The 26,551-nt window shown below is 46.5% G+C and overlaps 1 protein-coding gene across 2 annotated transcripts in view; it reads right to left on the bottom strand.

Annotated features, from left to right (window-relative positions):
* Positions 1-26,551, bottom strand: part of ACAN (aggrecan) — a 51,419-nt gene that overhangs the window by 7,039 nt on the left and 17,829 nt on the right. For both annotated transcript variants that reach the window (XM_071754324.1, XM_071754323.1), the window contains exons 2-12: positions 22,265-22,341; positions 21,406-21,777; positions 20,057-20,231; positions 19,420-19,547; positions 18,565-18,858; positions 15,554-16,060; positions 14,932-15,106; positions 14,379-14,506; positions 13,963-14,256; positions 13,630-13,824; positions 9,562-12,669 (exon numbers count right to left, since the gene is read on the bottom strand). In XM_071754324.1, coding sequence (XP_071610425.1) covers positions 9,562-12,669; positions 13,630-13,824; positions 13,963-14,256; positions 14,379-14,506; positions 14,932-15,106; positions 15,554-16,060; positions 18,565-18,858; positions 19,420-19,547; positions 20,057-20,231; positions 21,406-21,777; positions 22,265-22,334 — 5,446 coding nt within the window. In that variant the 5' untranslated portion in view covers positions 22,335-22,341. The remainder of the gene's footprint in view (positions 1-9,561; positions 12,670-13,629; positions 13,825-13,962; positions 14,257-14,378; positions 14,507-14,931; positions 15,107-15,553; positions 16,061-18,564; positions 18,859-19,419; positions 19,548-20,056; positions 20,232-21,405; positions 21,778-22,264; positions 22,342-26,551) is intronic.

Raw genomic sequence — 26,551 nt, 5'->3', positions numbered from 1 at the left:
TTTTTTCTTTGAGGATCTTAGGCCTGACTGCAGGTGTCTCTTCCTTGGTGAAGAAGACTGGAGTGCAATGACATTTTCTCCAAACCTGCTTAAGTATGCTCTCTCTTGCTTGTGATGGGGCTGGAAGGTGCTCTATGTCTTTCCAGCTGTGGATTCCTGCTGGTGGAGGAGGTTGCTCTTAGTTTCCCACCTAGAAAAGCTCTTAAGATTCTTTCTGCTTTTCAGGAGGTGAACAGAGAAGTTGGTATGGGAAGAGTCTGGCCTCCAACTCTCCAGTGTTTTACAATTTGCTAATTAGCACTAGCATGGGTACTAAATGCACCATTTGGTAGCACTTCCATGTCCTGTCATCTTGGGGTGGAGAGAAGGAAGAATCAATGCTCCGAAAAAAGCCATAGGAAGCCAGTTTGTATCTATATATAGTAAAATTTAGCTTGTGCTGGAAGTAAAAACTCTTCTCCCAGTATCTCTCCAGACTGAGCCTTAATCTCACTTATTCAGCCTTGGAATCAGAAGAACCATTCAGAATGGAAAGACTTCAGAGATGTTCAACTCAGAAACATGGAGGAAGACTGAGGAGGAAAGTGGGAGCACATCCATGCAGGTTAAGATAAATGATGCCTGGTTAGATCCTCATGCTAGACAAGGTTTCTCTCTTTCCCAGGAAATGTAAGGCTTTAGAAGCACTGGCTAATAATACTCCATGCTCTTCTTGTGGAGGAGAGGGGTTAGTGAGGAAACATTCAAAGATGATAAACATTTTGGCTATGGAAAAACCGGAGCAACTCCCTGGGGTCTGTACTTCTGCTTGGGGTATATTTGGTTGGATAAAACGTCCCTGCAGAACCGTGGCCCAGCTGCTCAATGTCCCCAGGCACATGAGAGCAGATGTGTGTTATACCCCATGGGGCTGTCTAGCCACTCAGTGGCCAATGGCTGATATGTCAAGAGTTGACATGTTCTGTATCATGAGATGGAGAAAATTCTTTCTGACCTTGGATGGTAAAGGGGTTGGTGCTTTGGAGCATGAAGATCATTGTCTTTACTCTAGGTTGTATCCCTGCGAGCAATGCAATTATTCCTCAGATGGCTGATGAGCTGCTTACTCCAGTTTTGCAGTTTTCCTCTGAGAAAGGGATTGCTTTTCCTCTGGATTACCCTTCTAAACCCTCATGAATACTTCCTGGATTTCTTTGTTCACTGCAACATGAAGAGAACTGGAGATCCTGTTTCCTTGACACTAGTACTTTCCAGAACAAAATGAGGGTCAAGAGCCTAACAGAAGTGAAGGATTGAATTTGGCTATTACTTATTGGTCACCCTTGAAATCCCTAGTAGGTAGAGAGCCTAAATGAAAATGAGGTATCCTGAGGGATGATTACAGCTCTAGAAGACCCTTGTGCTCCCCAGCAGCAGTGACAGCAGGAGGTCAGGTTGATTCCAGTGGGCTCCAGCTGGCCAAGTAAGGAAAGGCTCTCCTTTGTCCATTAGGGTCCATGAAGAGGAAAACACCATGCAGAAGTGGAAGCAAAGCACATACGAGGGACAAAGCAGGGCATTAAGCAGGGAATAATGAGTCTTCAACTGTGTTGAGCCACGTGAACTAAAGCTTGGCATGTCCAGGATCTCTTCTGTTGAGTTGAGTTGAGTTCCAGTCCCTGGTGCTGGAGGAGGAGGGAGCAGACACACACGTGCAAAGTCATTGCCACAGATTTCCAGCTGGAAAATAACACTGGAGCAGAATTTCCTTTTACAGATCTTGATAATATGACTGCATATATTATATATGCTGTAAAAACAATTTTCTGCATATAATATATATGTTATATATTGCTTCATACATATACATATATATTTTTTATATGACATAGACAAAGGGTGTGTACTTGTAGGTGGTGTTGGAAAAACAGACAATAAATACATGCGAGAGACAGACAGGTTGGTTCTTTTTTCCCAGAAGTGTGCTGCAAACACCTGAGAAGAGATGTTTTAAACTCATGACAACCAGAAATACCAAACTTCCCCTTCTGTTGGGGCAGTGAGTCTATTCCATCTGGATGCAGAATCACCTCACCAAGCTGATACCAGGAATCTCAAACATACCAGCCATGTTGCAGAAAGCATTACTTGATTCTGGTCCTCCTAGAAAATCTAGGTCTTGAAAATCTTTTCAAAAAGCAAGTTATCATTGGTAAAACTGGCAGTGACGCTGGCTCTGGAAACCCTGACAAGCTGGTTTGTGGCTGTTTCTAGGATGTTGCATCAGAACCATAAGGTTTACAGGAGGTGAGAACTCCAGTAAAAAAACAAAAAAACCAAACCAAACCAAACAAACAAAAAGCCCAGATAAAATCCCCAAAACTACAAAATACAACACAAACAACACATCACATCTAGCACTCAACACTTGACTATTTTCTTCTTTTGCACACCATAAGCGTGCCGATGAGGTTACTAAATCAATCACTCTGCACCTTTCCATGCAGCTGAAAAGCCTGAGGCTGGCAAGGTGTGCCAGCTCTGCTCAGCTTGGAGCCAGCCCCCCCTTTCACAGCATGGCTGCCAGCATCACCCAAGGATCTTGTGCAGACCTGAGCTATTTAGTTGCTTGGGTGAGCAGTCATTCAGCTTTGTTTTGAGAAGCAGCTCGAGTGCTTATCAACTGGCAAGAAGATAAAGCTACTGCTACTATTGTCCAGTGCCAACAAAGGACAGGGATGTGGCAGGGGATCAAGAACAGAGGCAGCCCCTGCTTTCAAAAAAGTCAGGGGGATAAAATAACTTAAAGTGCCAGAAATAGGAAGCGCATTTAGAACACATTAGTAACTCACTTCTTGAGGATAATGCAAAATTAGCAGCTCTATCAAAGATGATTTGAACTGCAGTGAAATTGCCCAGAAGTTGCAAAAAATTATTCAACTCTATTGTCACAGCAGTTTCTCTTTTTAGCTATTAGCAGGACCAAGGCCTAACTTTTTTTTTTTTTTTTTTTTTTTTAACATAAAATGATGAAAGCAAAATGTCCAATGTAAACAGAGTCTTGTATCTGGAAGATGTAAGCTGTTGTCTGGAGGAGCCAAGGGGAGTTCCACAGCTACAATGCAAACTTTGAAATTTTTCACCATTTTCTTCCTAAGGTTTCTTTTACATTGCCAGATATATACCGTATTTAGTCAGAACTGTTTTCTTTTGGTACAGCTAAACTCAACATAAGTATTGTCTCTGAAAACAATTTGTTGTCCTGGATCATGGAAATTGGAAAGAGAAATCCTTTAGAAATGAAAGAGAAATAGCTTGGTCCTGGTTTTGCCCAGACAGCAAATGGCACAAAAGGTGAACATGTAGCGTACATGGTGGGTATGCTTTTAAAATCCTTCATCCCAGGCTGAGACAATACTAGAAAAAGTGCTAACACTCTTCAAAACAATACAGTCTGTGCCTTTTTTCTCTGTGGTAGCCTGTGTGGAAGATGAGCAAGAATACCCATTAAACAAGGTCAGCTTTGTGCTTAAAACGTCTACTGAGGAAAAGCAGCTTGTGAAGGGAGAGATGCTGTCACCCAAATCCTGGACATACTGTGTGGTTTTCCTGAAGTTGTGACTAAGCAGTTTAGGTTTTAGCATTTAAACACCTGTTTTGCTTCTGCAAAGAGGAAAAGGTAAAACCTAAGGGCAAGGCATTTTCAGAATGACTTGTTGTGCCCCTTGAGCTTTCTTTATAGGCCTTGTAAGTGCAATTATCCAAACAGGGATTCAAGAGACCAGCCAGATAATTATCTTATAGAGACTGAAGAAAAAAAAAAAATAATGCAGGTGCAAATTAACTTTGCTTCCCAAAGGCTGCCTGGAAGTTGGAACTGCTGGTCTGCTAGCTGAGGCAGTGAAGGACAACTTTGGAGCCATCACAGGGTGACTTCTACAAGGAAAGATTAGGAGGAGTTGAGTTATCTCACATTCTAAATAAATGCTGGTATCAAACATTCCATAAGCTAGTGACATACAATGAGCAATTAAGTAATTAAAATCATTAACTACAATAATTAACCCAAAACTTCCATGCAGAAGGGGCAGATACTGCTATAGCCTTGAAAAGCTGTATTCATCTAGAGAACAGCAAGTTTCCAGGAGACTCTGTTGATCTGCTGGGACCTTCAATCTGTCCAACACTCTTATAGAAGGAGAGCTCAGGAATTTGGACATCTGAGCCCCCAAAATATTATGTGTAGAAGTAAACTGACATGTAAATAACACCAGGACTGTAGGTTGCCTCTTCAGAAAAAGGTTTTAATTAAGCTAATAAATGTCTGATGCAAAATATCACTCTATCCAGGAGACATCAAATCATCTGGTCAGCCACAAATTGTCTGTGCTTGTCTCTCAGTCAGGGAGGCACTTTTAACTCTGCCTTGAGAACATACTCTTCATTCCACAATTGATGAAACTTTATGATCAGGTGAATGTTTTCTAGACTTTTTTCTCCTGATTTGATCTTCTTTGGACTTCTCATCAGAGTTCTACCCCTCAGACTTCCAGGGCATGAAGAATGAGGAAAGTCCATCAAGGTTCTAACTTTCAGCTCTATCAGGGCCATAGGCAGTAGACTTCATGAACTCATTTTACCAGAAACAAGAGAAACTTAAGATAAACAGCTGCCACTTCAGCACATTTCTCTTTTTTTCCCCTTGAGTGAAATTTTAAAGTCACTGACTGGTCAAGGGTGCTCCAAGCCACAGTCTTTGACTTAAGTGCCGGTATGCTTTTTTTCAGCTAATAATTATTCATCTTCAAATGTTACCAGAAGCAAAAAGACCCACTGAGCTGGCAAAACTCTGGATGAAGAAGCCAAGCCAATTCTCCAAGTCTGTGAGGTTCTTGTCCTTGCAGAAGAATCAAAATGCTGAGTAAAACCCTGCACATGCATAGCCTTCAATTTGTTTAAATACTAAAAAATTCTGGCACTCCAAGTGTTAATCTTCAGCCTCATCATGCTTCTGGCTCTGGCTTTTAGAGAGAAGTAGAAGCTACAGCAGAGCAGAAAAAAAGTCATTCTTTGTCAATCATCCCACAGAAAAGACTGCTTGATTGAACTGGAACCTTTCAGCAAGAGGGCAGGAGCCACGTGTCTCCTTGCTCCTCACCCTAAGATCCTCTGCAATCTGAGGTAGCTTTGCCCTTGCTTTAATGTTAGACAAAATTAAGTGCACTTAATGGACATCCAACAAGCTCTGAGCATAGCACAAGGCAGAGATATTGGAGATGATCTTTCTGCAAGAGCTAAATTTCAAGACTGGGAAGCTTCAGGTATAAAGGCAGACACAGCAAGGGAAAAGCATTTTGAGTTCCAGATTATGGTTCTTCCCTCTAGACTTCCCACGTTCACAATCTCCAGAGAAATGTAAAATGTAATGACTCAAAAAAAGAAATATTTTCCTTTTCCTTCTCCTTTTTCTTTTTCTATTTCTTTTTCCTTTTCTTTTCCTTTCCCTTTTCTTATTTCTTTTCTTCTTTGCTTTGTCATCACTATGCTCTAATTCTTTGGAAGAAGGTAATATTTTCTTGCATAGTAAGGAATATTTTCTTGCAAATTCATGGTCAACTCACTTTCCCACCACTTGGATGAGCTTCCTTCAGAGCCTGATCAGGACTGCATTTAACCCTATAGGACACTGTAGTAAAGAAGCTTGCCAATAAAAAGAAAAGTTTTAGTCTAGAATACCTTCCCTGGTAAAAACACCAGCCATGCACATGTACTCAACCCATCTCTAGTTTATAAAGAGTCTACAGTTAAACTTCATGCAGTCATCTCTTACCTCTCCCTGTCACCTGCTAAGAAACCCCAGCTGCTACATCATGATCTCTGTGACTCACAAATACACAGCATCTTCCAATTTCAGAACATTTTTCAAGCTTCTTCACACATAAGCTGCTGAACACATGGTTTTCTTTCAAAATACTTCACAAGAATGTTGGCTAACAAAAGCTCTGAAGAATCTGGCAGTTGCCTTATGGGTAATTTATAAAAAGAAAAAGCAGTGAAATAAAACCATACTTTGGGGCCAATATTGTTATTTTAATTTATTTTATGAGCCTTGCTGGCTAGTTTCCTTCCTTCCCCTCAGCTCTGCCTTTGCTGGCTTGCGTTTTTGTCTCCAGGTTTGGACGTGGCAGTGGATATGACCCAAAAGCAGAGCCCATCAGATGAGCAAGGAATGTTTTTTTGGGTATGTACCTCCTGCAGCATCCTGCCAAGCCCTGGATACCAGGCTGGACCAGTGCCACAGGAATAATCCTGCTGATCTGCCCTTGGCCTCTTCCTGCAGCTGCTCAGCAGAGACAGGCAGGACCTTCAGAGTGTTAGGAACAGGACCGAACAAAGGGTTGTGATTGCCTGCTTTCTCAGAGGGAGAGAACTGATGCAGAGAGAAATGCAGTGACTCATCTGAAACACTTTGGGGATGGAAACAAAATCAGAAGCCAGGCTGAGCTTCACAAAGCCCTGCACTTACAGTCCCTTCTTGAGCCCAGAGCTACCTCTGCTGACTGGTGTAAATTAACCATAAAGAAGTAGTTCAGGAAGTATTGGGAGAAGGGGGTGGAATTGATCATGCTTTTGCTAGAAGGAACTGAGAAAATCTCTTTGCACGTACATTTTGTTCCATATATAAGCCAGATGTCCTACATGAATGTGTGGCCCATTGAGAACTGAGCATATGGAGGACTTTCATACACAGGCATTGATGGTTTTGAAATAGAGCCCATTCCCAGGACTCTGCTACCGATTACAGCAAAGTGAAATCAAGCCATGTCCAGGGATGCCATGGGACATCCTCTGTTCCTGGGACTTTGCTCCTCCCTTGGCCAAGAAGCAGCCACCAGCAAGCACAACAGTGTCCTATCTTGTTTTCTTCTCATTGCAGTATCCTAATGCCTCCACAGCACATAAACACTGCTAGGGAGATTTTTTTTTCAGAAGGCCAGTAGAGTGTTTTCACCATAAATGGTTATTCAGATTTAAATATTGTGCCTATTTATATTTGGCAGCAAGGAGTCCTACCAAAGACAGAGCGCTAAAACACCAAGAAGGGGTAGGGCGGAAGGAAGGGAATTTTTCAGGAGAGCTGACAAAAGGTAGCATCATCTCCCACATGTAGCCTGTTCCAGCTACAGAGAGCAGCGGAAGACACAGACCAGTGGGAATCACACTGTGTGCCAAGGGGGCAGTTTGCCCTTTGCAACCATTGTACTCAGTACAGATGATGCTGAGAGCAGGGGATTTTTATCTACAGCTGACTGGCTTTACCTCTTACCCCTTGGCACTGCAAAGCTGCTGCTGGCCAGTCTCCTGTGCCTGAGAGTGGAATGAGACACTCAGGAATTAAGGCAGTGAGTCAATACATCACAAAAAGAGAACCAAAACAGGACAGAGCCTGTCTTATCCAACTTCTCAGCTGCATCCACTAGCCTGGGTGGATGTCGGGTGGAGTCGTCTTTGCTCTTGTTTCCATATGACAAAAAACATTTGCTGTTTTCTCTAGACTATAGTGATGGCAATTCCAGAGGGGGTGTGAATGCTCTTGAGCCTTCCACAGCTATATTCTGCCAGGAGCTTGGTCACAGCAGCTCTCAATGACCTCTCTCTATCATCTACCAACAGTCCTGGCTCACTGGGGACATCCCAGATGATTGGAAGTTGGCGAATGTCACGCCAATCCACAAAAAGGGCCGGAAGGAAGACCCAGGAAACTACAGGCCCGTCAGCCTGACCTCAGTGCCTGGCAGGGTTATGGAACAGATCATCCTCGGTGCAATCACACAGCACCTGCAGGACGGGCAAGGGATCAGACCCAGCCAGCACGGGTTTAGAAAGGGAAGGTCCTGCCTAACCAACCTGATCTCCTTTTATGATCAGGTGACCCGTCTGGTGGATGAGGGGAAGGCTGTGGATGTGTTCTACCTGGACTTCAGCAAGGCCTTTGACACAGTCTCCCACAGCATTCTCCTGAAAAAGCTGTCAGGCCACAGCTTGGACAGGAGCATCCTGTGCTGGGTTAAGAACTGGCTGGAAGGCCGGGCCCAGAGAGTGATGGTGAATGGGGCTGCATCCAGTTGGTGGCTGGTCACTAGTGGTGTCCCCCAGGGATCAGTGTTGGGCCCAGTTCTGTTTAATATCTTCATTGATGATTTAGATGAAGGGATTGAGTCCATCATCAGCAAATTCGCAGACGACACCAAGCTGGGAGGAAGTGTGGACCAGCCAGAAGGCAGGAGGGCTCTGCAGAGGGACCTGGACAGACTGGAGAGTTGGGCTGATTCCAACGGGATGAGGTTCAACACGGCCAAGTGCCGGGTCCTGCACTTTGGCCACAACAACCCCATGCAGCGCTACAGGCTGGGCACAGAGTGGTTGGAGAGCAGCCAGGCAGAAAGGGACCTGGGAGTCTGGATTGACAGGAAGCTGAACATGAGCCAGCAGTGTGCCCAGGTGGCCAAGAAGGCCAATGGCATCCTGGCCTGTATCAGGAACAGCGTGGCCAGCAGGTCCAAGGAAGTGATTCTGCCCCTGTACTCAGCCCTGGTGAGGCCACACCTCGAATACTGTGTCCAGTTCTGGGCCCCTCAGTTCAGGAAGGATATCGAGGTCCTGGAACAGGTCCAAAGGAGGGCAACCAGGCTGGTGAAGGGACTCGAGCACAGGCCCTATGAAGAGAGGCTGAGAGAGCTGGGGCTGTTCAGCCTGAAGAAGAGGAGGCTCAGGGGAGACCTCATCACTCTCTACAACTACCTGAAAGGAGGTTGTAGCCAGGTGGGAGTTGGTCTCTTTTCCCAGACGACTTTCAACAAGACAAGAGGACAGTCTTAAGTTGTGCCAGGGGAGATTTAGGCTAGATATCAGAAAGAATTTTTTTACGGAGAGGGTGATCAGGCAATGGAATGGACTGCCCGGTGAGGTGGTGGATTCTCCATCCCTGGAGACATTTAAAAAGAGACTGGATGTGGCACTCAGTGCCATGGTCTACCAACCGCACCGGTGGGTCAAGGGTTGGACTTGATGATCTCTGAGGTCCCTTCCAACCTAGCTAATTCTATGATTCTATGATTCTATGACCACAGAATACTCTTCCTCAAGAATATGCTCTTGAAAGATGCTGCCTCCACTTCTGAGAGCACAGAGGTGGGAGCTGTGCAGCAGGGCAGGCCAGATGTGCATTTCCTGCTGCTTCCCTTGAGCTGGTCCTCTCCTGCTCTCCCCAGGGGCAGTATTTGCCAAAGACAAGCAGGAGGGAAGTCTAAGAGGTTTCTCAGGGTGTGGTTATGCTGGCTGGATAACTGCATTACCTGCCCAAACATAGACTATCATTTATTAAGACAGAAGCTATTGAACATAACCTGTGGAAATCCCCATGTTTATGGCTTCCCACCACAGTAACATTTTGCTCAAGACTGCTTCTGTGTTAATGTTAGCTGCTGTAGATTAAGCAAAATACAATAACTATTCCCCCTCCCTCCTTTTATCCCTCCCTTATCCTCCACAGCCTGTTCCCTTTGAGAAGAGGAACAGTACCTTCTGTAGTGGGTCCTAATGCATCTATTGCTTCTTGTGAGTCTTGAGGCAGGGTGGCAGTAGTGGTGGCCAGCAGATGAGGATTGTCTAGAACAGCAGCTGTCTCCATCTCTTGTCCTGACACTGCAGGAGGGGAGGGCTCTATTTCGAGCTGGGCCTCTTCAGGATGCCTGGGTTGCTGTGTCGGTTCAGTATCTGGAGTACTGGTACTAATTACAATGTCTGGGACAAAGATTTCCCCTGAAATGCCTGCAATTGAGTGTGTCACAGCTCCAGAGGTTGCATCAGGAATTTCCTTCTCCTCAGGAGCACCAGAGGGCTCACCACTGGCCAAAGCTGTGGCAGCCGTTTCGATGTTAGCAGCAGGCAATGCAGATGTTTCTCCACTGGTTTCATGGACTGTGGATGCTCCTATGCTGATCTCAGGAAACGCAGATGTTTCACCCCAGGCTTCTTGACTTGTGGATGTTTCTATTCTAATTTCAGGAAAGGCTGAGGTTTCCCCACTTACTTCTTGAACCGTAGATGTTTCTATGATAATTTCGGGATAAGCAGATGTTTCACCCCTGGCTTCTTGATGTGTTGGTATTTCAATTCTGATTTCAGGGAATGCAGATGTTTCTCCACTGATTTCATGTACTGTAGAAGTTTCTATGGTAATCTCAGGAAAGGCAGATGTTTCACCTCGGGTTTCTTGACTTGTAGATGTTTCTATTCTAATTTCAGGAAATGCAGAACTTTCCCCACTGATTTCGTGGACTGTAGAAGTTTCTATGCTGATTTCAGGAAAGGCAGATGTTTCTCCCCTGGCTTCTTGATTTGTGGATGTTTCTATTCTAATTTCAGGAAATGCAGAACTATCTCCACTAATTTCATGGACTGTTGAAGTTTCTATGCTGATTTCAGGAAAGGCAGATGTTTCTCCACTGATTTCATGGACTGTGGATGTTTCTATGGTAATTTCAGGGTAGCCAGATGTTTCACCTCTGGCTTCTTGACTTGTGAATGTTTCTATTCTGATTTCAGGAAATGCAGAACTTTCCCCACTGATGTCTCGAATAGTGGAAGTTTCTATTCTAATTTCAGGAAATGCAGATGTTTCCCCACTGATTTCTTGCATTGTGGATGTTTCTGTGCTACCTTCAGGAAACGCAGAGGTTTCCCCACTTCCTTCTTGGACTGTGGGTGTTCCTATGCTGATTTCAGGATAGCCAGATGTTTCACCCCTGGCTTCTTGACTTGTAGATGTCTCTACTATAATTTCAGGAAATTCAGATGCTTCCCCACTGATTTCTTGAATTGTGGATGTTTCTATGCTGAATTCAGGAAAGGCAGATGTCTCCCCGCTGCTTTCGTGAATTGTGAATGTTTCTACTCTGCCTTCAGGAAATACAGATATTTCACCACTGGTTTCTGGAATTGTGGATGTTTCAATACTAGTTTCAGGAAATGCAGATGTTTCACCACTGATATCATAAGCTGTTGATGTTTCTATACCACTTTCTAGCAATGTGGATGTTTCCCCGCTTAGGTCACCAGATGCAGAGGTCTCACCACTTGCCCCAAAACTGTAGGGAAATGTGACAGCTGTTTCCCCACCCAGTTCCTGTGACACTGTTGGTCCTGTCACAACTTCTACTAAATCAGAAGTGACCAAAGTGACTTCTGGAAGCCCTGAGGCCTCCCCACTAGTATCAGTCACTGCTGAAGATTGTCCACTTAGATCTGTGGCTCCAGAAATGTCTCCACTTATGTATGGGATCCCAGATGGCTCTCCACTGAACTCTGCTGTTCCTGAAGGAAAACCACTAGTCTCAAAAGCTCCAGAACCTTCTCCAGATAGTCTTCTGTCTCCAGAAGGAAATCCACTGATCTCTATCATCCCAGATGGCCCTTCTCCCACCTCTTGTGCACCTGATGTCTGTGTTACAACTTCTACCAAGGTTGTATCCACAAGGGAGACTGTGGGAAAGACAGAGCTGAATCCACTTTCCTCTCCAGATGGTAAGGCACTGGTGACATCCACTCCAGAGACTTCTCCACTGCTCTCAACCACTCCACTGGGATATCCACTCATCTCTAGGATTCCAGAAACACTCCCACCAAAGTCTACTTGCCCAGAATGATGACCACTGATATCTAAACTCCCAGATACCATGCCTGATGTCTCTTCAGATCCTGAAGGCAATCCACTAATTTCCAAAATCTCTTTTGCTTTTGCTTCTGCTTCTGTAATTGAGGGGCTTGTTGTCACTTCCTGCAAATTGGTATCTACAAAAGTAATGCCCGAGGTCTCACCACTTCCATCAGTACCAGAAGTAAAGCCACTTGGGTCCACCATGCCACTGACCTCATGAGTTCCAGATGGTTCTCCACTGACATCCAGTCCTGAGGGTAACCCACTGAACTCAGGCTCTCCAGAGGGCTCCCCGATGGCCTCAGATCTTGAGGGTAACTCTTGGGCTCCTCCACTGGTGTCCCACTCAGTGGGTGGGAACCCTGATAAATCTCCTTCCCCACTGACTCCAATGGATCCTTTTCCCTCCTCTCGCCGTTCTGGTGCTGTTGTGACAACTTCCACCAACGTAGTATCCACAAGAGAGACAGTAGGAAAACCAGAGCTTTTCTCTCCAGATGACACACCACTGACTAGCTCAGTGCCAGAGATATCTCCACTAAATCCAGAAGGCAGCCCACTGCTTTCCACTCCAGGTGGCATCCCACTAATATCTGGTATCCTTGAAGTAGACACTGTTACATCTTCCTCTACAGAAGGTAAGCCACGGATGTCAACACTGCCAGAAGGCACCCCACTCAGGTCCCCTGAGGGTAGCCCACTTCCTCCAGGTGGTAAGCCACTGGCATCTGGGTCTCCTAATGGTAATCCACTTTCTCTGATCCCTGAGTGTTCTCCACTAAATTCAAAAACTCCAGAAGTCGGCTCTCCAGTTGCATCTGGGGCTCCAGATACCCACCCTGATGCTGAAGATTCACCACTGACACGATGTTCTCCAGACTCAGTCACCTCCCCTGACACTTCACTCACAGAAGCATTGGTAACTGTTTCCTCTGGTACTACTGTAGCTGGAGGAAAAGTAGATGGACTCACTGGAAAAGAAAGAAGGAACAAAGAGCGTGAGATAGGAAAATTATTTACTAAATTGCTCTAAAGAAGCAATTAAAAATTTCCTGATTGACTTCACCTCCAAACTGATACTTTTGGGATAAAGGCACAAAATCCTATGTGCTTAATTTGGTCTCTTCAAGTCTGCTAATGAACATTTATCCTCTTCAATAATTGTAAATTATACATCTCTGAGAAACTGACAGAATATATAATCTTCTACGTTGCTGGAAACGGACGTCACCGAGAGCGTGAGCTCGATTCTGAAGCCAGGGACAGGAGCTATCGGTAGTCCAAGTCAGCAGCAAAGATTAACTGTGACGAGCCTAGCGCCGAGCCTGCTCAAGAGTGAGCTGCCTGGTTCCACCCAGCCTCACCTTTTATTGGCCCCAGGTCTTGGGCATGCTCAGTGGGGCCAGCCCTGACTGGGCACAGGTGAGACTGGGCACCAGCCTGGCTCATCACCCGGCGATTCCCGGCACCTGTATCCTACACTTCTAACACAGGATGATGTCAGGAGTGACATCAGTTCCCAGGTGCCAAACTCAAGCTACTGCTTTCTCAGAGATAACATGTGGAAGAGAAAACGTTTCATGCTGCTCTGGCCACATCACAGCTCTGCCTCCTCTGAGGTCTGTTTCTAATCTGCCTTCCCCATCTGAAGTACACAACAGGGAGCTATGGAAGTGCTCTGTGTGTTGGGCTGCAGGATGGCAGGATGGTTGGTCATTGCTTCAGTCCTAGAGAAAAGTTCTGCAACACACTCATTCAGCTCCTCCCGTGGCACCTGTGTGCACAGCCTCAGGCTTTGCTAATATGGCAATTATTGTATGGATTTAAAGGGAGTCCCCTTCAAAAAGAAAACAATCCATTTATTCTGGGAGTGTCCCAATGCTACTACACCAGCCAAATGCAGCCCAGAAGATGGAGAAGCTCCGACCCACCTGAGAGCAGTGACACATCAGTTGGAAAGACCTCTGTCCCCCAGGCTGTCTGATTCTCAGGTTGAGTAGCAAGCTCTGTCTCCATGGTCACCTCCTCCCCAGAGGGTACCCCCTCCACTCCAGGGATCACTTGGGTTGCAAACACATCTTCTTCAATGAACAAGGTGACCCCCTCCTCCTCTGCAAGTGGGAGAGCTGGAACAAAAAGGTATTGGTGGGAATTTCTGAAAATTCACTGTCCAAGATACTGGTCAAACGCTTCGCCCAAACCACCACCCTGTCCTTTTTCCCAGGGAGACCGGTCCGTGTGCCCTGCAAGGGGTGGGAAGGTACCTCTGAAGCAGAAGGCGTGGTGCCGGGACAGCGGGTCAGGAAAGCCGGTCTGGTTGTAGTGCTGGTAGATGGTCCTGACTCCAGGCGCATCCCCTCCGCAGGCAGGACGGGGGCGCACGATGGGATAGCGGAGGCTGCCGTCAGCCAACCAGCCAGCATAGCATCTGTCCAGCCCCTGCTTCCAGGCAGCGTGGAGTTGGCCAACTGAGGCCAGCGTGGCGTTTTGGGTCTCACAGTATTGCTGAGCTTCTGGGAAGGTGAACTGCTCTGGTTGGGTTGTGAAGAACACCTCGCCTGAGAGATGGGAGAGAAAACAGACAGGTGTGAGTCCCTGCATCCCACCCCCCTCATGGATGTGGTGGTGGGAAGCAGAGTTTTTCTCCACAGCTGTGCCCGGAGGAGCAGGGAGAACATACCCTTGAGCCTGTCGATGTAGCAGTACACATCATAGGTCTCCGAGGCCGGGCGCATGCCGTACGTCCGCACACCTGGGGTGTTCTCTTTGTCTCCTACACAGTTATTTCGGGGATTCACAATGGGATACCTACCAAAAGAAGAAAGGAGGTAACCCAAGGTCAACCTTATGTACTCTGGTCTGAAGGACCTCAGTGTACTTGGGAGCAGGACACAAACACTTGACCATTAGAGGTGCTCAGAGCTCACAGTGTGACTTGGAAACAAACTTGCTGCAGCATGGGGTACAATGAATACAAACCTCCCTCCACTTTTCCTACATGTCAGGGGAGCTTACCACTGAAGGAGGTATGCACAGGTTAGGACAGAGGTGGGACAGGCTGAGAAGAACATGTCTATTGGCCAATAGATACCATGGCCTGGAAACAGCCTTATGTCAGGAGAACTTTGTGATGCTGGTGAGCAGAGCAGCAGGACAGAACAAAGTAAAGCCTCTACTTCATGGCTAAAGTAGTAATTTTCAGAGGTGTCTTCCCCAAGTCAATGTAGTTTTACCTGACTGTCTGGTCCCGCAGCCAGCCAGCATCACACTGGTCAAAGCCAGCCTCATAGGCAGCCTGGAGCTGTTCAGGAGTGGCAATAACTGCATTGTTCTCCAGACAGGCCTGCTGGGCTTGCACAAAGGAGAAGGCGTATCTGCTGGTGGCAGCACGGTAGTGAAACACCACACCTGGGGGAAGAGAAGCCACGGTGAGACAGCAGATATGGGACCCCCCTGCACTGAGATGAATGATGAGAAAGGGTCTTCCCAACCAGTGTCTGACAAACCTACTTTGATGGAGATGCCTCATTCATTGGCCTCCACTGCCACCAAAGGTGATGTTCTGGGGATCTCTTTAGCCCTGCTCTAGGATCTCCCTACCTTATCTTTCCCCTTTCCTGGACCCACACACACATGGAAGTGCAGTGTGTGACCATGGCCGCCCCAAGCATCAGCCAGCTGAACCCTTTTCAGCACACGATAGGGTGGCCCACAACCTCCTCCTCACCCCTTGTGTTCTACACCTCCAGGGACCTGGATGTCCTTTGTGACACTAGCAGCTCAGGCTGTTTTCAACTAAATGTTTACCTCTAGGAGAAACTGATCTGCAGGCTTCACTGATTCCTTATGACTTACCTGTGGGAGAGATGGGCTGCCTGGGGAGGAGACCAACACCAGGGGCTGCTGTCACTGGCACCAGCTGATCTTCTGCTGTGAATGTTGAGGTGGATTCTAGTCCTGGTGTGGCAGTCACCCTCATGGCCTCTTCCACTGAGCTCACCTCTGCCATTTCAGTGGTGACGGCAGTGCCTAAGGCTATGGTGGTAACTGCTTCAGATACAATCCAAATCCCTGTGGCATCCCCCCTGGTCACGTTCTCCTCCTCTGTCCCTGTCTCTACTGTGACACCCGTGGTGAAGATATCAGGCAGGGGGGTCAAGTCCTCATAGAGCTTGGTGGTGGCTTGGGTGATCTCAATGGGCTCCAGGGTGGCAATGCTGCCACGGGCCTCCTCCTCTGTGGCATTGCGTGGCAGGGACAGCTCCACTTCTGTCTGGGTGACAGTCTGGACTGTGAAGGCACTGCCTGGCTCGCTTCCCGTCTCGTCGAAGAACTGCCCTGGGACCAGATCCACGTCATCCCCTACACCAGGAGATAAAGCAGTGGTCAGAGAGGACACAGCCAACCTAGGAACGTGTTCTCCACTACTAAAGGAGAAGCTGGCTGTTTGCTGTCTCCAAGATGAGCAGGGAAATCATAGCGCTCTTGTAAAACAAATTGTTTTCTTTCCCCCACCGTGGCTCTGTACAACATCCCAGGACGTGCTCAGGAGCCATCACATGCTCCACAGCTGGTTCGGCAGAGAGGACTCTCCCTGCTCTCCCAGTGTTGCTTCCCGGGAACACCTTGCCCATATCCAAGTCTGCACTGACCTCTAGTGCCTGCTGTAAGGAACTTAAGGTGGACGGAGGAAAGTAGAGGAAATTGGATCAACCTCCACAGCAGGTCTGAGCCATAGGAGGAAGTCAACTGGAGCCTCACGCTCAACGCATGGGGTCTCAACGGGATCACTGTGTCCTTCTGCTCTACCCAGGCAAGGACTTAAGAGCCCATCACATATTAGCAAACCCCATCACCAGCACACCCAAAGCAGCCAATTGCAGAACCAAATACATTCAAATAACTCCTATCTTTCCCCTCCCAAATCACTTTTCTGCTCCAGTCACATCCCTAGTTGTAGGAGAACATACATGATGTGCCACTCAGCAGGTCAGCCTGCTCAGGATGGTAGTTTAAAGAACAGCATAAATCAGAACTGGGCAGGTGAGGGAGGGAGGAGAAATCTTGGCTGTGTATTGAGGCAAATCTCAGCTGGGGAGGGAGAAATAATGAGACACTGTCAGGCTTTTCCATTAGTACTGCTTTCCCTGCTCTATTTATTTTCAATTCCATTTTTCTGCCAGTCCATCCTAGCCAGTACCACTCAGACCTCGACGATTCAGAGAATTAGAGAGATACTCAGACGAGGACATACATCAGCAGTTTCAGATACACACGCTGAGGTAACCAGAAGGCTATGGCTTGCTGGACCAGACTTTGGCTTGGATAACTCCAAGAGGTATGGGAGATTTTATAGGTTCTCCTGATGCCCATATTGTGTGTGAATCTGGGCACAATATGTCTTTATCAAAGGGGTTTCAAAACATGTTCTAAAATATTTTTCTTGTTTTTGCGAAGATTGCAATCCTGTTTGACTCTTAGTCTGGTTGCTCTGGATAGATATACAACTCTGCTTTTACCCCTTCTTGCTGCAGGGAGGAGAGTGCAGTTGGGAGAAAGGTGAAGTCAATGGGATGATCTTGTGTCCTGGTTTGGGCCAGGATAAAGGTGATTTTCTGTCTTGTACTTTTGCTTTTAGCTAAGTCTCTTGTAAGTAGTTGCACTTGCTGAAATTAACAGCAAGTTTCTCAGACAGTGTGTGTTTCTAGGACTTGTGAAGTCCTAGATAACACTTGATGTTTATAGTTACTGCTAGAGACTGGTGTGCAGAGCCAAGGACACTGCTCAGCTCTGAGGAAAACATAAAGAGGTCCCACCTGCATCCCTCCTTTGGGGAGGAAAGGACAAGATAGATGCCAGAATTTACCAAACAGAGTATTCTATCCCATATATGTCATCCTCAGTATAAATTTGAGGGATCACGAGGGCCAAGCCAGATTTCCAGCTTCCAGCTGCCTGCCCTTCCTGCCCTTCCTGCTTCCATTTCTTCATCCCGGCATCCTGGAAGGATCCCGTCCATTCGTCTGCCTGTGGTCCTGATCCGTGCCAGCCCTTATCTGTGTGTTCCTGCCTCCAGTTCCCAACTGCTGCCGACTCCAGGAGTCCAGCCTGGACTTTCCCAGAGCTGCCCTGCAGCCTCGGTGGTGACGTGAGAGCTATTGGGGGAAAGGGGGGAGGAATGTGGTATCCATTTTCTTGTATATTTGTATATATTTAGTAATTTTTCCTATTTATCATTACTGTTTCATTAAAGTTGTGTAGTTTAGTTTCCAACCATAAGTCTCTCTCCCTTATTCTCTCTCCTTTCTTATCAGGGAGGAGAGAGAGATTAATAGAGAGCATCTGTTACTCAGTTTAATTGCCGGGCCAGTGTTAAACCGTGACATCTTGATTTCTTATGTGCAATTTTCCTTCATTTATGATTGTTGGAGACTGCTGCAGTCTCTGATTTATCCCAGCCTGTAAATTCAAGCACACGTCTGGACTACATCACAACACTGTATACACCTTTAAGGCCAAATGTGTTCTCTTTTTCCTTCTCTTCTATCTCCAGCATTCAAAGTCTTGCCCATGAAGCACCTGAGCTCTTTTCAGTGTCTCCTGGAGGCCTCCAAAAGTTGGAAGATGTGGAAGAACTGGAGACAAGAGGGCTGCATTACACCCATCTTCTCAGAGCCCCCCTGGTACACGTCAGGCCCCTGTGGACTTTCTCTATCTGCTTCCTACCTGAACTAAGTAATTTACCAAACCTCCTTCCACAAAAATAAAAATAAAATAAAGAAACAAGGGGTTGGCTCTGGCCAGGGAGCTCCTGCTTGCTGAGGTGTTGGGTCCCATTGCTTAGTCCCACAGCCCCATGCACTCACCACTGTAGCAGATGGCATCGTAGCGAGAGTCGGGGTGTGGGTACCCCGTCTGGTTGACATACAGGTAGACTGTCCTCACACCCACCAGGTTCCCCCCACAGTTGGGCCGTGCCCTGGAGATGGGGTAGCGGACGCTGCGATCGGCCAGCCAGCCCGCACTGCACATGTCCATGCCATCCTTCCAAGCCAGGTACAGCTCTCCTGTGGTGGCCAAACGGGCTCCCAAACTGTGGCACTTGTCAAAAGCTTCTTGGAAGGTGAACTTCTCAGGGGAGGTGGCATAGAAGACTTTACCTGCAATTGCACCAGGCATTAGCACAGGAATTAGCTGTGGAGTTTAATCTCTGTTCCCTTTCTTTCCCCATCACACTCCCGAGAGTCTGGATGAGATGAAAAGTCCTGTGTACAGCTGAACTGCAACCCCATGTTGGTGACTGTCTATAGACACCAGGAGGAAGGGGGTCTTGCAGACTGAATGTGTTGCTGGAGCACAACATACCAAACCAGCTGTAGCCAAAGGGCAAGAGGAAGACACAGGACAAGTCTGATGTGCTGAAAATTTTAGTAGGTCCCAGGCATAAGTATGGAGGATACCTTCTAATTTCACACCCTCACGTGAATGGCCACAGATAGACAGGATAGCATGGCCTCTGGTGGAGGTGAGACTGACCCCACCCTCTGTACTGCATTAGTCATTTGACATAATCAGCAAAACAAGGTGTAACAAAGGGACTGTAGAGAACGTCTGGCCTTGCTGGGAGATGTGCTTTTCCATCTTTAACTTGTCTTGTCCGGTCTAGCCATGATCAGCATTGACTGCTTCTGCATCTAGAAACAATAAAACCCCCAAATCACCTTGCATTTGCTCTGCATAGCAGTAAACATCATAGGTTTCATCTGGCTCACGGACACCATAGGTCCTCACTCCTGGAAATTCATCCTTGTCACCATAGCAGCGCTCCCGTGGCCAGTGGATGGGGTACCTGGGGGAGAGAGGGTGTGTAAGGGGGGGCTGGGCTCTGGCATCCCCAGGGAGGCTTGGAGGGAGATGCTGAGTGCTGCACAGTGTGAATCGTTATGGCTTCTACTGGATTATGGGGAAAGATGGTCTGACATCCTGCCTCTGATGGTCTCTGGGAGCATGAGCCAAAACCACCAGGCCAAGGTGCCTCCCCTGTGGGGGATGCACAGCTCCCTGTGCTTGAGCACAGGGACTTGTGCACCTTGGCATAGCATCTGCTTTGTTCAGGGAGGAGGAAGAATCAGGATTAAGCCAGTGCCCACTCAGCTGTCACCACCCTCATTTCCTACTCTCAATTCCCTCCTGAGAGAGAAAGGCTTACAACCCACCACCCTCTCTCTGCACACCAGCTATGACAATAACTGCAATTTAGCAACTGCTTCTCAACCATTTTCAGTCAGTGGCTTCATCACTGAAGCCCTTCCCTAATGGCCCTGTTGTGGCTTTCCTTTCTCCAGCACCATCCATTACCTGACAGTCTGGTCAGCCAGCCAGCCAGCATCACACTGCTCGTACCCATCCTCGTAGGCAGCCTGCAGCTGCTCAGGAGTAGCAATGACAGCACTGTTCTGGATACAGGCCTGCTTTGCCTTCTCAAAGTTCAAGGTGTACCTTGTGGAGATAGCTCTGTAGTGGAATACGATGCCTGGAAAACACAATGGCCATTGCTCACACATCTGTGGTTTAGTTGAGCTGTCTAAATGATTACCTGTATTTCAGCTTCTCAAGCCAAGGGTCAATTGATGGGCTCCATTGCCAGGACCTTGTGGAACACAGTGGTGATCTAGGACAGTGACTGCCCTCCCATGGTGCTGCAACAATCTCATGGTTTATTAAAAGCCAACACTTATGTGTACACTGAGACGAAAGCCACGTCCTGAGCTGCTTCACCATCAGAAGGACTCAATACATTCTGACACAGCTTTGTGCTGTGTTTTAAACACATGGTTCAGAAAACAGTCAGTGGGGCAAAGCAGGGACCATGCTGATGTGCAGGTTTCAAAGCTGCCACCTGCTAGGGTCTTGATCAGGACCAAAGGTGTCACCCACCATAAAAACACCCAGGAAAAAAAAAAAAAGAGGGAAATACACTTCAGATCTCCAGATCTGCTGCAAACATATCTAAATTATTTTTTAAAATGATCTTTAAAAAGGGTAGCTATCAGTGTGCTCCAGTCTGGCATGAGCAGTCTGGAGGTCGAGTGGAAAATTCCCCAGGAGGCAATTCCCACTGGCATCCTCCAGTGGGGATCTGCTGGTTAACTGTTGGAGTGTAAGCTGTCTCACAGGTCCACACTGAATACAAAAACCAAGGTAAAGAATCATAGGAATCTTTTGTTATTTAATCTACTTATTATTAGGATGAGCTTTGCATGACAATGGGGAAAGTTTTTCTAGAACAGACCAATTCTCCAGCTGAGGACATCTCGTCTCCTAAAATGTTTGGAAGAAATAAAAGGCCTTAAAAGTGCCCTGATTCATCTTCTCCCCACTGAGCCAGTATATCCAGTGCCACCTCCTGCCAAGGACTTCGTCTTGCTGTCTCTGTAGCTCACCTTCTGCCAAAAGAGTCATTTTATTGCCATATATTCTGCCATGAGTCATTTTCCTGGTTTGTTTAGTCTGCTCCTAGCCTCCTGTAACATATGCCTGGTCTATGACTTGTGCTCACCTGCCAAGGGCCTTATCTGTGACTTGACCTGCAGGGTTGATGCTTATGTGGAGAGCAGCACCTTCTCTGCTCTCATAAAATTTAACCTCTTGTCTGCCCAGGCCAGGCAGTAAGATCTCCAGAGGAAAGAGCAAGGGCAGGATCTCACCTTTCACCAGGACCTCTATTGTGTCCTTCCTGTCCTCAATCCCGTACATCACTTCACAGCGGTAAATTCCAGTGTGGTTGGATCTCAGAGCCTTGATTTCCAAAGTGGCATCAGTGGGGATGGAGGGGTAGTTGGGCAAAGAGATGGCCTCCCTGTACTCTGCATTGAGCCGGATTTTCCCACCGGTGGCCACTAGCAAGACAACTTCTGTCCCATTTGAGAGTTTGCTCCATTTGATCCGTGGGGTCAGCAGAGCACTGGTGTCCTCTTCCTCTGGGATGTTGAAATAGCAGGGGATGTTCAGGGAGCTTCCCAGGATAACACGCAGGGGAGACTGCTCAGGTATCTTTACTTCCAGGCTGTCACTACTGTCTGCCAGTTCCCAAAAAAAGAAAAGTTATTATCAATTCTTGTGTTTAATGAACAATTTCCAGTGCTTCCATATGCTCCAGTGCCTCTCCTTTGCAAATCTGTACCCACATATTCAAACATACCCTTTTTGGTCTAGTCTGCTGAAAATAACTTGCAGAAAGGGACATTGTAACCATGACCCTTGTGCCATAATTGGTCTTGGGGTTTGGACCAGTGCTGGATGTGGGAATGGAGAGAACAAAGGGCTCTGCTGAAGCGTAGCTGCTGTCCATGATAGGAGATGACTCCTGGTAAGGTTTAAAAAGCTGAACACTGAAATTTCCTTGATTTTCCCAGAAATTTGCCTTTCCCTGGAACTACCTCCCTGTTCCCCAAGCACAAATAAGGAAGCCCTGTGTGTACACGGAGCAGATCTTGGGTAAACTTATTTCTGGCAGCTGCCTGATCTCAGGGACAGGACCACAATCCTGCACCTCAGAGCACGTACCTGAGACCTCCACAGAGATGGCTGCGGTGATGGCTTGCAAACACACAAACACTAATAGTAAAGTGGTCATAGTTCACCTGCAAGAAACAACACAGGGAGAAAGGATTTATGGAAGCTGTATGTTCACAGGGAGTCGAGTGCTGTGGATGCTGCTGTGGGGCAGCGTGATGCTTTCAGCCACCCCTCAACCCTCCTACATGTGGCTGTCAGTGAGAGCCACTCCCCAGGGAAGGATGCTGCCTCTGAATGCCTCTTGCTTCAGGAAATAAGTCTGTGAGGCAAATAAACAAGATGCTCTGCTATGTACAACAGACTGAAGTGTTATTATAGACCACTTATTAGATTGGTCTTCCATTCTGTCTCTTGTGAATCAGTCTTTCCCATGGAGCAGAAAGACAGTTTTCCAACAGATCTTCACATTTCTTCTGTACTTACATGAGAGGAACCATCTCATCTTCTAACCATTTGCCACAGAACAGGAGCTGCCCCTCACTAGATTCCCCCCTCCAAGCCAGCACCGACTCTTGTACCAGGGAGTTGGATGCATTTTGTATACCTTAAAATGCTCCTAGGGGAAATCTGCCCTCTATATCATGAAAAAGCCAAAGGTTATAATCGTTTGGTCCAATTCTCTTGCATTGACAGCATATACAGCCTTAATTGCAAATGGATTCTAGACACAACTGATACAGAAAATCCACAGGACACAATTCTGGACATCTTAACACCACCCTAAAAATATCCTCTCAATTAGTCAAAGCAACCTTTAGGAAAGGAGCATCCTTCTGACATTGACTGTCAGAAGAAATATAGGGACGCCAACTAAATTGATCCTAACTGGATTATCATCCAGTATAATATCATGGGATTTTAAACAGACACAAATACACAAGTTGGTTTTAATATTTCAAATAACAATCATGTCCCCTGGCAACACAGCATCATTTGGCACCACGTTTCAGCACTGACTCAGAGGGAAGGACCACACCTACTGAATCACTGGTGTTTCCTTTGAGGTCACCTGTCCAAATATTGGCAGTTCAACTCCTGTGATATAGAAAGGCCTCAGATGATTTCAGCTGACAGGGAACATTCCGAGTATCTGCCTGTCGACCTTGCAGATAAGTCCATTAAATATCCTCACTGGCACAAAAAAAGGCCAAAAATAGATCTTGTCCTGTACATTCCAGCATTAGCCTCTCACTTATGAAAAAGCTGACCTCTGTGCACTCATTCATGTCAACCTGACACATCACAAACTCTAATCTTGGTGAAATCTTTAGTTAATAGAGACAGCTATACTGTCAGAAAATTGTACAGAACAAGGCTGGAACACAAAGAAGCATGAAGGCTTCAGTTTGCAGCTGCAGGGATGAACAAGATCAAATGCACTTATCTCAATTTCTGGTGGGCCTGGGAACAGAATTTCAGGAAAGCACCAACCTCAGGGAGAAACTGGAGCCGTGTGTCTGTTTGGGTGTCTCCCCATTAGGAATGTATCTGCATAAGCAATTCATTAAGACCCTCTTCTGCTGTTCCTAACAGCTGATTTCACCATTTCCCTCTACTTATGGCCAGAACCAAGTCACTGCCACTGTGCAGGAGAGGTCACAATATTTGGCAGTCAGGACCTGGCTGAGGGCAGGGGGATGTGCCTGTAGGTTGGGCTGTGAAGAATGAAGTAGAAGGCAATGAAGTGCCTTCTACTCACTAGCAAGCAAGGAGAATTGGAAACACCATCTGCTAGGGATAAACAGTCTGAAATCAGCTTGGCTAAACTTCCATACCCAAGAGTCCTTAAAGAGCTGGCTGAGTAAATCACTGACCCACTCATGTTCATTTAGAATCTGTGCTGGAGCAGCAGGGCAGGTCCTGAATACTGGAGCACTGTGCCAGTAGGCAGACAAATTGTACAATGATGAGCCTCCTAAATACACACTAGTTCTATTGACACGAATTTCAGGGAAAATAATTGAAAATCTGATATAGACTTCAATTCATTAAGCACTGAAAAATAGGCATAATCGTAATTTTAGTTGAGGCACTTGTATATAAAACAGGTGCCTCCAAACTTCATTTCATTAGTTGGTATGATTCTAAGTTTGTCTGATAAAGCTGCCTGCATGGTTGTAACACAATGGAATTAGATTTTTATAAGGTTTGAATTTCACAGAGTTCTATGAGATAAAGATATGTAATGTCACCAGGACACAAATCAAAATGGCTTAGCACAAGCCTGGCAGGCAGGTCTCTAAAAGGAGCCATCCGAGGCAGACCGATGTTGAAGGAGGTACTTACAGTGGGCATCTACAGGGGTCAGTGTTAGAGCCAATGTGTTTCTAAACGGAATACATTTCAGTAGAATAAAGAATAAAATCACACAGGGGGTGCAGAGCATTCCTGACAATGGCATGTTGGGTCTCAGAAAGCAGTCACTCAGGAGAGCAGCTGCCCTCATCTGGCATGAAAACCAAGAGGGATTCTTCACTGTGCAGTAAGGGGAATCTCTAGGCTGGCAGAAGGGTATCAGAAAAAGATGGTGCAGAATATACCCATTAGAAAGGATCTGAGGGCTGGAGGAAATGCCTTGTGAGGGGAGACTGAGAAGTGTGAATCTACCCATTGTAACAGCAACATGCAAAAAAAGACTGAGAGGTTGACAACAGTGCACAAATGCTACTTCAAGCACAAGCTGCTGATGCTAAAGAGCTCTTAGATCTAACAGAAAGTCATCACCAGACCTAGTGGCTGAGAACCACATGACAAGCAAGTTCAAGTGGAAAAAAAAGCCCACATTTTAAACGGGGAGAGATGGATTACTGAAACTGGTACCAGGGGAAGCAGTAGAATTTCTATCTCTTGGTAACTTTGGTATCCAGACTCGAAGGTTCTTCAGAAGCCATGGCTTAGGCAAACATAAGTTAACAGGCTCAATACAGAGGCAGCAGGGTGGAGCTTAGGGAGCCTACGTTCCCTGGGGATCAGCTCAGAATGGTCCCTTCAGACAGTAATCAACATTCATGAATACAAATGTGTCACTGTTTCAACCTCTGCTTTCGTGTTACTCACCTTGCTTGGCTCGAGGCAGTACCAAGAATCACACACATTTTTCACCTGCCTCGTAGGATCTAAGGCAAAAAAGGCATTCTGAAAGACTAACCACCTTCCCTGTTCCATCTCACCCAGCCATGCCTGAAGCTGGCAACTGGAAGCTTTGGAAGGAAAAGATCAGGTGAGTCCTGGGAACACGGTGTAGTGTTGAGGGCAGAAGGCACTTGGAGGGGACTCAGGTAGAGGACACTGTCTTGGCCATTAGTGACTAAGTCTTTAGTGATGATCCTTGCTCAGGCACTGAACAAAAGCTCTTATTTCTCCAGCATCCTTAAATCAAGCACCTTTTTAAAATCAGGCTCTGCATTTTGTCAGAGTCTCAGTAAGCTGAACAGCCCTGATAAACTCAGCCAAGGGAAGAAGCAAGAAGCTTCAGACCCGGGTTGCCTACTAAAGAATAGAAACATCCTAGAACACAGAAACAGAGATGTGAAAATGAAAAGACTTTCAGGATCTGTGTCTACAGCAAATTGCTATTGTTCTGAGTCCCACAAAATTGTTATTTCTGTGTACTTTGGCAATGGGCAAGAGGAGAGTGGATTTATCTCTGCATTAGTTAGACAAAATGCCCAAAATAGAGGAAATTCACTTTGTCCCAAAAGCCCATGTACTCTGAGTCTTATACAAGCTTTATGCTGATCTTTTACAAGGAAAAATAGGCTCGTATGATAAGAGCTGGGACCAGCAGTATCTTTGCAATTTGGTTTATCTATAGTGAGGATAACCCAACCACCTCTTATCCCAAAGAAGCCCAGAGATAGTGGCTTTTCCTTGTGAGCAGTGGTTAGACAAATCACAATAACAATGTTTTGGGTGTATTCTGTGAAAGTGTTGACTTCTTGCCAGTAAGAAACCCAACCTACTCCTCAGGGTGCTGTTTGCAGTGTTGATCTCCATTTTTCATTCTGCTAAAGCATGCCAAAGAGATCCAACCCTGCATCTGCACACAGCTCTTGTTGGGGTTCAGTGTGCTGGGAATGCCTTTGATTAACATCCTGTTATTACAGCAATGGTTTTGTGCTGCAATATTTCCACTCCTTCTTGTCTCTAGTGGGACACCCAAGCGCATGAGAACAAGCAAACAGCTGCTTGAAGGAGCAGTTCTGGAAGGAAATAAGACAGCTGTCTGTCTGAGCAGACATGGAGAACAGAGAGGATGGAGGTCTGGTCTGTCTA

Source organism: Heliangelus exortis, chromosome 11 (assembly GCF_036169615.1).
Source record: "Heliangelus exortis chromosome 11, bHelExo1.hap1, whole genome shotgun sequence".
Lineage (NCBI taxonomy): Eukaryota > Metazoa > Chordata > Aves > Apodiformes > Trochilidae > Heliangelus > Heliangelus exortis.
This window is presented reverse-complemented; position numbering and strand designations above follow the sequence as displayed.